This window comes from Leucoraja erinacea, chromosome 5 (assembly GCF_028641065.1).
Source record: "Leucoraja erinacea ecotype New England chromosome 5, Leri_hhj_1, whole genome shotgun sequence".
NCBI classification, from domain to species: Eukaryota; Metazoa; Chordata; class Chondrichthyes; order Rajiformes; family Rajidae; genus Leucoraja; species Leucoraja erinaceus.
Window position 1 is genome coordinate 9,391,782 of NC_073381.1, and position 14,456 is coordinate 9,406,237.

Here is a 14,456-nt window from a genome sequence, read left to right on the forward strand (position 1 = left end):
TGAATGCACTTCATATAGATTGCAGAAAAATGTGTATGTTTTGTTAATTCACTAAATAACTGCAGGAGATATAGCTTTTGCTAACAAAAATCAACCTTACAAGAAAATGAAATACGTTACATAATTATGGGATTTTACATTAAGGGGTTTCGCATTAACATGGAACTTGTAAGAAAATATTTCAAATGCACATTTTCACCAGCCTAATTTTATATTGAAGACAAACGCAGCTTACATTAAACTGAATGACATATTTTAGAAAATAAAACTTATTAATAAAATGTAGCGGATTGGTAGCAATACCAATCCCTTCACAATTACTAAAATGTTAAAACTGCAATCAATTCAAAAATAACTGTGAATTCAGTATTTTCACAACAAATATTTACCGAGAAGTAAGAGTCATTTTAGAAACTTGGTTTAAATTTAGAGTACAATATGCAGAATTGCAGAAGAGAATAGAGGCAAGAGACAATAAAATGTACCTATGCTATTTGCATTGACAGAAACTAGTTAGCTATGGATCAACATAGTGATTCAGAACTGGTTTAAACAACCTGTTATAAACCAGAATGTCATGAAGGGCTGTTCATGTGCCCTACAGTTCTATGTTCTAATGTTGCTAGGTTTAAGGACTAACATTGTAAATATTTAATTGATTTTGCAATATATGTATACATTAAGCCTTGGATGAGAATGTAGGAGGTCCGATTATTATATTTTCAAGTCATAGATACTGAAGAAAGGTATTTAAACAATGGCAGTAGCAGATAGAATTTAATCCAGAAAATAAAAAGAGAGAGAGAGAGAGACCATACTCTGGGAAATCAAATAGTGGTAGGGCATACAGAGGAAAAAGCAGAGACTTTAGAAGCATGAATGGGTGATTAGTATTTATGGGTATTTAGTCTACCAGTTGCATTCTGGCCACAAATGAGCATTCCATTATAACATTCCCAGAAATCTGAGATCATTACACATTACATCAAAATCAAAATAGTTTGCGATCGTTTTTTTGCAAGAATCATGTTAGTCAACACTTGCTGGTGATCATGAAATATTGTTAACTCTTCACGGATTTCAGAACTTTGCAACAACTTACTGCAAACATTCTCGCCCTTCTTGTGAATACACTTCTTTTGAGGTGGAGGAAACTGCATAGATAATTGGCAAAAGCATTAGGTTTAGCCAAAGCCAGTTTAGGGTTACATACTGCCACTTAGTGTGGCATTTCTATACTTCTGCCATAATTTGCAATAATTATTTCTTCACAGAGCTGTGATCAACAAATAGCACTGCTATTTGCTTGAGCCTTGCAGATTTTCTTGCTTGGGAATCACCAAGTGCTTTTAAGTCAGATGTTTATCTTTTTACTGTGTGATCTTTTTGCATACTCTGGACACTCAACTAATGTTCATTATAACTGGGGAAACAAGGATTGACGTTTTTGAACATATTACACATTTATTTACTGCACCCATGGTAAAATGCCTTATGGGTGTTGGACTGTCAGAAGTGCAGATTCCTAGATTAAATATTAGCAATGCTCTCAGACTATAAAATATCTCGTGGCAATATTGTGAAGATGAAGAGATAAAAAGATTCACCGAGTATCTTCCCCATTCAATATGCCTCAAACAAAAACACTACGATAATTTATTACAAGAATGACAATACTTGAAAATATTTCATTAATATAAAAATGTTTTATGTTCCAAACTCTTTAAAATGCACTATTTGAAATGAAAATTAACTGGAAAATGGGAAGGAACTGCAGATACTGGTTTAAACCGAAAATTGAATGCTGGTTTAAAACTCAGTGGGACAGGCAGCATCTCTGGACAGAAGGAATGGGTGACGTTTCGGGTCGAGAAGCTTCTTCAGACTGACCAAAAGAAAAGCTTGGTTATTTGAAAAATTAACTTGGGAAAGATAATAAGGAGTCAAATCAGATTAACACAGATTGCAACCAAGTAAGAACAGTTATGCAAGGTTTTTACGTTTTTGGATGGAAAGCAATATAATACACCCCCCCCCCCCCCCAAAAAAAAAAAATCACTAGTTGAAGATTATTTCCTGGAGAGGGAAAAATAATAAACACTTTTTATTTTAGATTGGCTCTTGAATAAAAGGATCATTAACTCACAAACAACACACCTAGAGGCAGAGCATTATTTTCTCTTAAGAACAATTGTGGTAGAGGAGACTAAATATGTCTCAATACAATTAATTAACAATTATCCTAATTTGTAGTAGATTTTAGGAGCAGAAGACAGAAAGCAGATAGTTCCAAAGCAATATACATATTTTGTCACAAATGGACCAGTGAAAGTATGTGCATTGTGCCAATTTCAGAATTATTATGAATTATAATTATATTGCAATATTTGCAGGTTGTGAGAGAGTTGAGGAGAATAGCTTTATCCAACAAGAGTTTGAGATAATAAGAAAAGTTCACTAACAAGTTCACCTGCCTCAATACTCACCGTTACGCCGTTGTTTACATTTTTATCAATGTATTTCTTCTTTTCATACTTGTCTCTGATGAAAAACTCTACAGCTCTGATGAATATTTAATCAAGGAATGTATTAATAAATTAGGAATAATTTCATGTCTATGTTGCAATGTAATCAGAAAAAAAAAATCATATGCATTGATATAATCTTCAAAGTTTTGAATTCAAATTCTTATCGCTAAAACAGTAATTTTCTTTGAAGGTGAAAGAACATCTTGAGCAAAGGAGTGATTCCTGCTAAAATCACCTTTAACTCCATGAGGAGAAAAATCACAACACTTTTAAGAGCTTACATTTTTGATCCAAATGACAGAATTTTAGGTATTGAACTTTATTAATTAATAAATGGATTCTAAACATCCCGAGTAACTTATCAATATTAATGTTGAAACATCTATAGGCGAGTCAGTACGCTGAACGTGATCCACTTAACACCAGTTAGCACTCCTTCACTTGGTGCATGCTTTGCAATTTAGCTGTTCAATTATGTATGATTGCAAACTGTTAGATTTTTGAAATGCATCAACTTTGATCTTTAAGATGTTTGGCAAATACACACCGTCTGACTGACATAAATACCAAATAAATGAGATAACTAGATAGCCACAGTTTGACTAATTCCAATCAGCTCAAGAGACTGTAAAACCATCATCGTCAATAGTCGCACAGGCAAAAAATGTTCTGACCCAGTGCCCACATCCAAAACATGAATGTTTGCTCCACTGACCCCGGCTGACCTATTGAATACACACAGTACCTATTTGTCGTTACAACTGCAGTATGTGTATGCATGCACACAAGAAGCATATTCCAGCATTTTAGGGAAATATGTTAGAGAAATTATTCCTATGGGATTGGTTTATGTTTGGATCCATTTTATTATTTATTGACATTCAAAAACCCCCATGCAAAATCATCGATTGCATACTGGGAGTTACATGCTGCCATCGAACATTTTAGTAAATTTGTGACACAACTGCCCGTCTCAATCTGGAGCTAAAGTACAAAACGTTGTACCAATTTCTATAGCAAATTCCAGAAACCCTTCAAAAAATTATTGAAATTAGAGTCGATGCTCATCTCAGCACTGTCATTGCACTGTTGCCACATTCTATTTCTTACCTTCAACTTTGCTCAATGACAATAGAAAATAAAGCCAAATTTCAAGCCAATTCTTTTATTTATGCTGCCCAAAAAACATTTAATCCAAGAGGTTTATTTTCAACTCCTTTTTAAAATTCCTTTAAATTCTCTGAAAACCCACAAACATCTTAATACCTTGTCGCCTATTCTATTACTTGTTTAAAAAAAATAATTGCCTTGACAAAATCCACTTGAGATATCTAGTAAAGCAGTCATCCACAGTTCTTACTATCACAAGTTCAATACTGCCCTCTAGTGTTGCCTGTATGGAGCTAGCATGTTATCCCTGTAATCAGGCAAGTTTTATCAAGCAACTAGACCTGTTGGGTCCCGTCCACTCAACGCGCGGTGGGGAGAGGGAATGAGGGGGGGGGGGGGGAGGGGGAGAGGAAGAGAGAGGAGGAGGAGGGGGAGAGGAGGGGGGAGAGGAGGGGGAGGGGGAGAGGAGGAGAGAGAGGGCGGACAAAATCGGCGAGTGGAAATGGTAAGAATGTACCCAGAATGGTAAGAATTTACCATTTCGTAGCTTTGAAAAACTCCTTTGTTGCTTAAGCAGTATGTTTGGGATCATTGTCTTGCTGCAGTATGAACCGCCAGCCAATGATTTTTGAGGCATTTGTTTGCACTTGAGCAGATAGGATGTGTCCATACTTCAGAATTCATTATGCCACTATCATCAGCAGTTATATTATCAATGAAGATAAGGGAGCCAGTACCTTCTGCAGCCATACATGCCCAGGCCATAACACCCCAACCGCCATGTTTCACAGATCAGGTGGTATGCTTTGGATCTTGGGCAGTTCCTTCTCTCCTCCATACTTTGTTTTTGCCACCACTCTGACATAAGTAAATCTTCCTCGTCTATCCACAAGACCTTTTTCCAGAACTGTGGTTGTTCTTTGCAGTATTTCTTGGCAAACTAACCTGGCTATCCTTTTATTGCGGATAACCAGTGGTTTGCATCTTGCAGTGTAGCCTCTGTATTTCTGTTCATGAAGTCTTCTGCAGACAGTGGTCATTGACTCATCCGACTCACAAAGAATGTTTCTGATCTGTCGGACAGGTGTTTGGGGATTTTTCTTTATTGTAGAGGAGAATTCTTCTGTCATCAGCTGTGGAGGTCTTCCTTGGCCTGCCAGTTTCTTTGCGATTAATAAGCTCACCGGTGCTCTCTTTCTTCTTAATGATGTTCCAAACAGTTCATTTTGGTAAGCCTAAGGTTTGGCTGATGTCTCTAACAGTTTTATTCTTGTTTCTCAGTCTCATAATGGCTTCTTTGACTTTCATTGGCACAACTTTGGTCCTCATGTTGATAAACAGCAATAAATGTTTCCAATGGTGATGGAAAGACTGGAAGAAAGATTAGGTGCTGAGAGCACCCTTATACCTGCATTAAGGAGGCATTTAAACACACCCGAGCAATCACTAACACCATAATGCCCCAAACATGGGGGGGAACTATGTATAAACACAACTGTAATTTCTACATGGTGAAACCAAAATGTATAAAAATATCCTTTAATAAAATCTCACAATGTGCACTTTAACCACATGTGATTTTTTTCTATTACAAATCTCAACTTGAGTACAGAGGCAAATAAATAATTGATGGGTCTTTGTTCCAAACATTATGGAGGGCACCGTATAGATGGTCCAATTGGAAATGGGTCCCTAGAGGGGCAACACTCAAGTTCTTGGAAGGGAGTGGCATTAACCTAGTTGACAACTGGCAAATCGAGAGACTTGGTGCCAGACAAGTGTTCAGCGAAACAGTCAGCTATTCTAAGCTTAGCCTTATCCTAACTGAGGGGGCTACATCGGGAGCACCGAATGCAGTAGACGAGATTTTGGATAGGTTGGAACCTAGCCATTCGTCCAATCATTCTCTTTCACCAGTACCCACCTATCACTGGACTTTGTCCTGCCCTTACCTTATTTTTCCAGCTCATCACTACTACCATCTGTCTGAAGCAACAAAACATCACCTGTCCATTCCCTCCACAGATGCTGCCTGGCCTGCTGAGTTCCTCCGGCACAGTGTTGTGCTCAAGATCCCCGCATCAGCAGTTTTGTGCTTCTCCATGGAAAAGGACAGGACAGGCCCACGTTAAAATCCTAAACCGGGGCAGGGACATTCTGATAGCACGAGGCAGGAACTTTCTACGTTGATTGGTGGAGGTTGTTTGCACGTAGAGGGACAGGTGGCAAATGGGAGGCTTTTAGAAATGAGATAGCAAGAGTTCAGGGCTAGCGTATTCCCATTAGAGTGAAGGGCTAGGCTGGCAGGAGTCAGCACAAATTAAGACCACGGAGGACATCTTCACCCAGAAAGTAGTAAAGCTTTGGAATTCTTTGGACAATAGGGCTTTGGAAACTCAATCACAGAGCATTTTTTAGACAAAGAAATCAAAGGATATGTGAATTCATACAAGTAGTGACAGAATAAATGATCAATCTTATCTTGCTCAATGGCAGAGCAAGTTTGAAGGGCCAAAAAGCATACTCGTTTTGGCCACCTAGCAAAAACTTTTAAAAATGTAGTCCACAAGACTTGCTTAAACAAGCCCTCCTTATTGCTCTTACTCAAATGTAAAATACCAGTCTTAGTTTAGTTTAGAGATACAGCGCGCAAACAGTCCCTTTGGCCCGCCGACGCCTACCCGCGATCTCCATACAATAGCAGTATCCTACACACAAGGGACAATTTTACATTCATACCAAGTCAATTAACCTACAAACCTGTATGTCTTTGGGGTGTGGGAGGAAACTAAAGATCTCAGAGAAAACCCATGCAGGTCACGGGGAGAACATATAAACTCCGTACAGACAAGCACCTGTAGTCAGGATTGAACCCGGGTCTGACACTGTAAGGCAGAATAGCTCTACTGCTACGCCACCATGCTGCCCTGGGTTCAGTCCTGAACCCATTCTTCACTTCACTTTGTATAACTTGTATTGATAATTAAAATGCTACATTTTAATGTTTGCTGCAATTAAAAAAATGCAGTAAATGATGCCTCCAAATGTGGCATTAATTTAAAATGCTGTCACTACTTTCCAGATGTTGCCTGATTTAACATATTCAGAAAGGCAATAAAACCCTAATAGAGTTAATTTAGGAATGCAGACAGAAACTTTGCAAATACACTATTTTGTTTTATTTTATCACAACTAACTCTTCCTTCGTTGAAGCAAATTAAGGAAATTGACTCTAGGCAATAGAAAACCAATAAAAGCTTAACTTTGCCAATGACGAAAAACCCTTCAGTCAAACTGGTGCAGGCTGTGAAAAGGTGGGATGAATAAAATTATTCAACGTGCAACACGCAAAGCCAATTGCACGCACTTAAACCAGCAACAATGCAACTTTCTAATCATTCCTCCAGAATAGCTCCCGTACTTAGAATTTTCAACCCCCTTTATGGCCAATGTATAGAAAGTCAGAATAATGTACTAAAGAAATTAGGGCTTTTATTCTAAATGCAGTGAATAATTCAAAGTTTAAATTGAAGTGGTACACTTTTCAGTGGTCTACAAAAAAACTATAGTTCTTCCTGCTCCATCTGAATTTAATGTTGTTGCAATAATACTGCTTAAAGCCAATTGTGTGGAGTAAAAGCTATATGTTATTTACTTCATCGAGGTATCATAGTTTAGGATATTAAAAAAGTATATTTAAAATATAACAAAATCTTTCCAACACTAACATATGCTGCACAGCAGTAAAAGTAGTTTTCATCAAAATTGGTACTATAAAGTTATGGCCACACATTTTGCATTTCATTCAAATGAATTAAAAATACTGAATATACTTTAAATTATTTTAACTAAGTTATGTTGCAAAAATACCAGTATGAAAGCAGTCACCTTGCAGCCTCCTAGCATCCTCCTCACAGCTAACACTGCCCCCCAGCTTCGTATCATCCGCAAACTTGAAGATGTTGCATTCAATTCCCTCGTCCAAATCATATAATCAATAATATATATTGTAAATAGCTGGGGTCCCAGCACTGAGCCTTGCGGTACCCCACTAGTCACTGCCTACCATTCTGAAAAGGACCCGTTTACTCCTACTCTTTGCTTCCTGTCTGCCAGCCAGTTCTCTATCCACATCAATACTGAACCCCCAATACCATGTGCTTTAAGTTTGTATACTAATCTCTTATGTGGGACCTTGTCGAAAGCCTTCTGAAAGTCCAGATACAACACATCCACTAGTTCTCCCTTATCCACTCTACTAGTTACATCCTTAAAACATTCTATAAGATTCGTCAGACATGATTTACCGTTTTCATAAATCCATGCTGACTTTGTCCAATGATTTCACCATTTTCCAAATGTGCTGCTATCCCATCTTTAATAACTGATCGAGCAGTTTCCCCACTGCCGATGTTAGATTAACTGGTCTGTAATTCCCTGTTTTCTCTCTCCCTCCCTTTTTAAAAAGTGGGGTTATATTAGCTACCCTCCAATCCTCAGGAACTACTCCAGAATCTAAAGAGTTTTTAAAAATTATCACTAATGCATCCACTATTTCTGAGGCTACTTCCTTAAGTACTTTGGGATGCAGCCTATGAGGCCCTGGGGATTTATCGGCCTTTAATCCATTCAATTTACCTAACACCACATCCTGGCTAACCTGGATTTCACTCAGTTCCTCCATCTCATTTGACCCCCGGTCCCGTGCTATTTCCGGCAGATTATTTACTCCAGTGAAATGTTTGTAAACCAATGGTTCTCAAGTTAGAATTGCAGCTGTGGACCATGTTCTCATAAGGGAAAAGATGCCTGCAGCCACAGAGCAACTGGCAAAACCAGCCTGTCACTTTATCAATTATTTGTATGTATTTGTATGTTGGGAATCACCTGTAACTGTTATTTAAAAAAACCCAAATGACATACAAGACCATAAAAAAACAAAATTGCAGAAATAGAAAAATACCAGTGAAATTAATGTGATGTGCATGGAACCCGGGAAAGGAAAATTTGCACCCGAGAACACTTGATCAGTGGTTTTGCAATTTTGAGAGAGCATTGTTCAGCAGAAACCTTTGACCTTGTTATTCAAGGACACATGAGTATTCAACTCACTGTGGTGGATGTTAATTTGTGTTTTTTGTGTGTTTTTTGTCATTTTTTACTAAATGTCGGACTGCAAGGCAACGAACTTTCATTCAGACCGCTTTCATTCAGACCGCAAGGTCTGAATGACAATAAAGGCTACTTTGACTTTGACTATTGCCCTGCTCAATAATTCAATTCACCAAGCAGGTAAATCTAGGCATGAGACCAAAAACAGCAGCAAAAAGGTCAAAAATATGTAATTACTTTCCTAATACATTTGAACAGTTCTCTAGCCATAATAAGGTGATAGATGCAGAACATCAATGTAACCACTTCTGAATTATTAAATACTGTGCCATGGACTGCGACATAAAATCAGCACCGACAGAAATAACGTCTATCACATCCTGAGCTTCCTCCATTCACCCTTTTATATTGGATATCACCTTTTGCTACACAAAGATAAGGATACTGGTCAGTTTGAGGGCGCCGGAAATGTTCAGGAAGGTTTGCTTCATACAGAAGTTGAGCCTTGGTATTTCCCATATCTTGCATACACTGTGAAGCAGAAGCGAACATAGTTAGTAACTCTTAAAACCTGCTTCAGACAAAATTAGGCAAATGTGCGACCACATTAAATACACCCATTTCAAATGTTTTTATTGGTAAAGACAGATCAATGAATTGCAAATGCCCAACTGGATGAGAGAATACAGGCCATAGTTAAGCAATTGTCCCCATTCAATATGTCCGAATCAAAAAACAGAACCATGGTAATAAGAGAATTCAGGTCTTTTGTTTGGGGGTATGGGAGGAAGCAGTCAAGAATAGCCACAGGCACAATTCCAGGATAGGAATTATGCCTGCTGTGTGCCAGGGTCATGGCCTTCACTCAGTAACTACAGAAGATGGAGTGAGAAAAACAAGCAGCCATAGGTTGTGGTTCACATCGACACCCATGACAAAGGAGGATGTGGTCTGGGAACTATTTACAGGGAGGTAGAGGAAGTGAAACACTGGAACTCAAGATGGAAATAATATCCAGATTATTGAGAGCAGCACGTGTCAACAATCACATAAATATCAACATAAAATGTGTTGACGTTGACACAATCACACATCAATTGTCTGATTGATCACACAACAATCACATAAAGTAGTGCTGGAGGATAGAAACATAGAACATAGGTGCAGGAGGAGGCCATTCGGCCCTTCGAGCCAGCACCGCCATTCATTGTGATCATGGCTGATCGTCCCGTATCAATAACCCGTGCCTGCCTTCTCCCCATATCCCTTGACTCCACTAGCCCCTAGAGCTCTATCTAACTCTCTCTTAAATCCATCCAGTGATTTGGCCTTCACTGCCCTCTGTGGCAGGGAATTCCATAAATTCACAATGTGTGGTTTCTATAGCTCAGGTAGGTTGCATCCCAATAAGAATGGGATCAACATCTTTAGTTCTCTAGTACTGCTATAAAACAGCAGTTATATGAAGGATTAGGCAAAATTCCGTTTGGAAGATAGCATTTTAATAACTTAATCTGGAAGGAGAATGTTTTGAAAGCAGAACAAAAACAGGAGTAAAGGAAACAAATTTTGATAGTGCAAAGAGTTCTGGAAATAAAGACCAGAAAACTGAAGTCAGTGACTCATGTGATTATGACATTATGCCCTTGACATAGCATAAAGATGGCCAAAAGTAACAGCTGAATATTCCTGGCTACAGGGTTTAAGAAGAGGCAGATTGAGTTAAAATTGTTGCAATATCAGTTAAGGAAACAAGTACAATAGTGAGGAAGGATGACACATCAAATGAACATATGAAATTATGAGGGCTGATCGAAGAATAAAAAGGGCAATCAGTGGAAGTGTACTCAAATTTCTGTACCCAACCTTCCCAGTCTGTTTAAAAAAAAATCAGCTACAGAAAAAAGCACTAACAAGACAGCAATAATAGATTTAGTAATGGAACGAAGAGCAGTAGGGAGCAAGTTCTAAAATGTCGATCTCGCCAAGATATAATTTTGCAACAATAAACTGGAAACAACTGGTTGAAGAAAAAATGTCAGTAGCAACAGATAATCAAGAAGAATTAGGAAAAATGCAGTCTCTTTCACAGGGTTAGGGAAATCAAGCATAGATTTAAGTTAAGAGGGGGAAGAAATTAATAGGAACTAGAGAGGCAACATTTCCCCCCCAAAGAGGGATATGGACCAAATACACGTGAATTTGCATTTCGTTGTCTCTGTACTGTACACTGACAATGACAATTAAAATTGAATCTGAATCTGATTGGGACTAATTTAGAAGAGGCATTTAGGTCAGCACAGATGGGTCGAGCTGAAGGGCCTGTTTCGGTATTCTATGACTAACACGGATTTGCCAAGGGCCAATCCAGTCAGACCAATTTGATTATTAAGCTATTACCTATTTAAATAGTTCAATGTGGGCAGGGTAGTAATTACGATTTACATGGAGTTTAGCAAGGTCTTTGACATGATCCTACATGGTGCAAAAGGTTAAATCTAATGGGATACAGAGCTAATTGGCAAACCAACCTTGCCTTCTGGAGACAGTGACATTAAAGGGTTGTTTTTGCAATTGCAAGTTCGAGTTTATTGTCATATGTCCCTGATAGGACAATGAAATTCTTGCTTTGTTTCAGCACACAGAACATAGTAGGCATTTACTACAAAACAGATCAATGTGTCCATATACCATTATATAAATATATACACACATGAATAAATAAACTGATTGTGCAAATAACAGATAATGGGTTATTAATGATCAGAGTTTTGTCCGAGCCAGGTTTAATAGCCTGATGGCTGTGGGGGAAGTAGCTATTCCTGAACCTGGTCGTTGCAGTCTTCAGGCTCCTGTACCTTCTACCTGAAGGTAGCAGGGAGATGAATGTGTGGCTAGGATGGTGTGGGTCTTTGATGATACTGCCAGCCTTTTTGAGGCAGCGACTGCGATAAATCCCCTCAATGGAAGGAAGGTTAGAGCCGATGATGGACTGGGCGGTGTTTACTACTTTTTGTAGTCTTTTCCTCTCCAGGGTGCCCAAGTTGCCGAACCAAACCACAATGCAACCGGTCAGCATGCTCTCTACTGTGCACCTGTAGAAGTTAGAGAGAGTCCTCCTTGAAAAATCGACTCCGTAATCTTTTCAGGAAGTAGAGGGGTTGATGTGCTTTCTTGATAATTGCATTAGTGTTCTCGGACCAGGAAAGATCTTCAGAGATGTGCACGCCCAGGAATTTGAAGCTCTTGACCCTTTCAACCATCGGCCCGTTGATATAAACGGGACTGTGGGTCCCCATCCTACTCCTTTCAAAGTCCAATCAGTTCCTTGGTTTTGCCGGTGTTGAGGGCCAGGTTATTGTGCTGGCACCATATGGACAGTTGCTCGATCTCTCTTCTATACTCTGACTCATCCCCATCAGTGATACGTCCCACAACAGGGGTGTCGTCAGCGAACTTGATGATGGAGTTCGCACTGTTACCGGCTACGCAGTCATGAATATAGAGCGAGTACAGCAGGGGGCTGAGCACGCAGCCTTGAGGTGCTCCCGTGCTGATTGTTATCGAGGCTGACCCATTTCCACCATTATGAACAGACTGTGGTCTGTGAATGAGGAAGTCGAGGATCCAATTGCAGAGGTATGTGCAGAGAACCAGTTCTGCGAGTTTGGTAACCAGCTTGGAGGGGATGATTGTGTTAAATGACGAGCTGTAATCAATGAATAACAGCCTGACATATGAGTTTTTGTTCTCCAAATGGTCCAGAGCGGAGCATTATGCATATCTTCCATAGTGATGTCCTACACGGATTGGTGGTAGGACCATTGTTTGTAATATACTTGAATGTGGAAGGCATAATCACCCAGATAGATAACAAGGTTAGGAAAGCTTGTGGGATACCGACATCCATTAGCTGGAAATAGAGATTATGCTCTTAAATTATTGGTCAGACCTTAGTGGAAGCACTGCACTGAGGTCTGGTCTGGTTGCAGCAAATATATGAGAGCATTGTGACAGTGCATAGGCGATTCACAAGATGTTATCTCCAGGATGGAACAGTTCAGGCATGAGGAAAGTGTTAAGTGTGTTTTCCCCAGAGAGGAAGAGGTCGAGAGAGTACATGACAGGTATACACAATTGAGGGCGAAAGATGGGGTAAACTGCAGGAAATATTTTCCTATATCAGAAATGAAAGTAGGGCAGACAGAATTAGAGTAAGGTGGAAGAGATTTAGAGGGGGTATAAGGGTGCCTTTCTTCGCTTAGATGCACAATGCACAACTTGAGAGTGTGGTTGAAGCTGGGTCACTGACAGCATTAAGGTATCCACACAAGCACGAATCACCTGGACATTTAAATTATGGACCAAGTGCTGGGAGCGGAGATCAATATCAAAAGTGCCTACATGTCAGCATAGACTAGTTGGATCAAATGGCCTGTTTCTGTGTCTGATTTGATGATTAATTGAAATTATCAGCTTTAACCAAAACTTGGTTACACCATCCTTGGGAATCTATGAACAGTTTTAAAAATACCCAATGACTTCGCCTCCACAGCTATCAGTGGCAATGAATTCCAGATTCACGACCCTATGGCGAAATAAATTTCTCCTCATCTTCATTATCAAGGAACATCCTTTTATTCTGAGACTGTGCCCTCTGGTCCTAGACCACTACTGGAAACATCCTCTCTACATCCATACCATCTAGGCCTTACATTAGGCCTTGATTTCAGTGAAATCCCCCAATCCCCCAACCCCCTCATTCGTCCAAACTCCAGCAAGTACAGGCCCAGAGCCATCAAACGCTCCTCTTATGTTAACCCAATCATCCCCGAGATCATTCTCATAAACCTCCGCTGGACCCTTTCCAATGCCACATCCTCAGATCTGTGGCCTGAAACTGCTTACAATATAAAGCCTCAACATTAGATGCTTTTATATTCCAGTCCTGTCAAAATGAATGCAAACATTGCATTTGGTTTTCCTTACCATCAACTCAACCTTTTGGGAATCCTGCATTAGCACCTCAAGTCCCCTTTCTGAATCCTCTCTCCATTTATAAAATGCCTTTAATCTTTCTACCAAAGTGCTTGATCATATACTTTGCCACGCTGTACTCCATTAGCCACTTTGCCCACTCAAGCGGGAGAATTTAGTGCAGCTGATAGAAAAGTGAGAATAAAGTGGGATTAGTTAGGATGGGCAGATAGCATGTTCATGGCGAGCCAAAGGGGCTTGCTTCCATGCTCCAAGACTATTCTCCTTGCCACAGAACTAGAGGTAATTTTCCTCTGACACTGGAAGATAAATACCTATATCAAGAACAATACAAATTCACCATAGGCATGCAATGAATTCAAATGAGAGCAATTTCAGTTAAGGTTTTAACAATTAACAGAAATATTATAACCAGGAAGTAGAAAATAAATGTTGTTTTTACCTGGATTTGTTCTGGTGTCCATTGATCCAAGTTTACAGACTTAACTCGTGATATATGAACACCAAGATTACGGTGGATCCCTGCACAGCGGATACAAACAAATACGCCAAGATTCCAAGAAGCCCATCTTGGACCTGTAGGATAAAAGATAAAAAAGGTCAAATAAAATCCTTGTATAATGTTTTGCACACAATTGGAATTGTCATTGCTGTTTTCCGCAATTAAATGTAAACTTTTCCATTAAAAATAATTTGCAGGGCGGCAGT

At 39.3% G+C, this 14,456-nt stretch overlaps 1 protein-coding gene across 1 annotated transcript in view; it reads right to left on the minus strand.

Annotated features, from left to right (window-relative positions):
* Positions 1-14,456, minus strand: part of LOC129696922 (stromal membrane-associated protein 1-like) — a 70,266-nt gene that overhangs the window by 47,690 nt on the left and 8,120 nt on the right. The window contains 3 exon segments of the mRNA XM_055635032.1: positions 2,487-2,562; positions 9,196-9,281; positions 14,191-14,324. Of these exon segments, the coding sequence (XP_055491007.1) occupies positions 2,487-2,562; positions 9,196-9,281; positions 14,191-14,324 (296 nt within the window).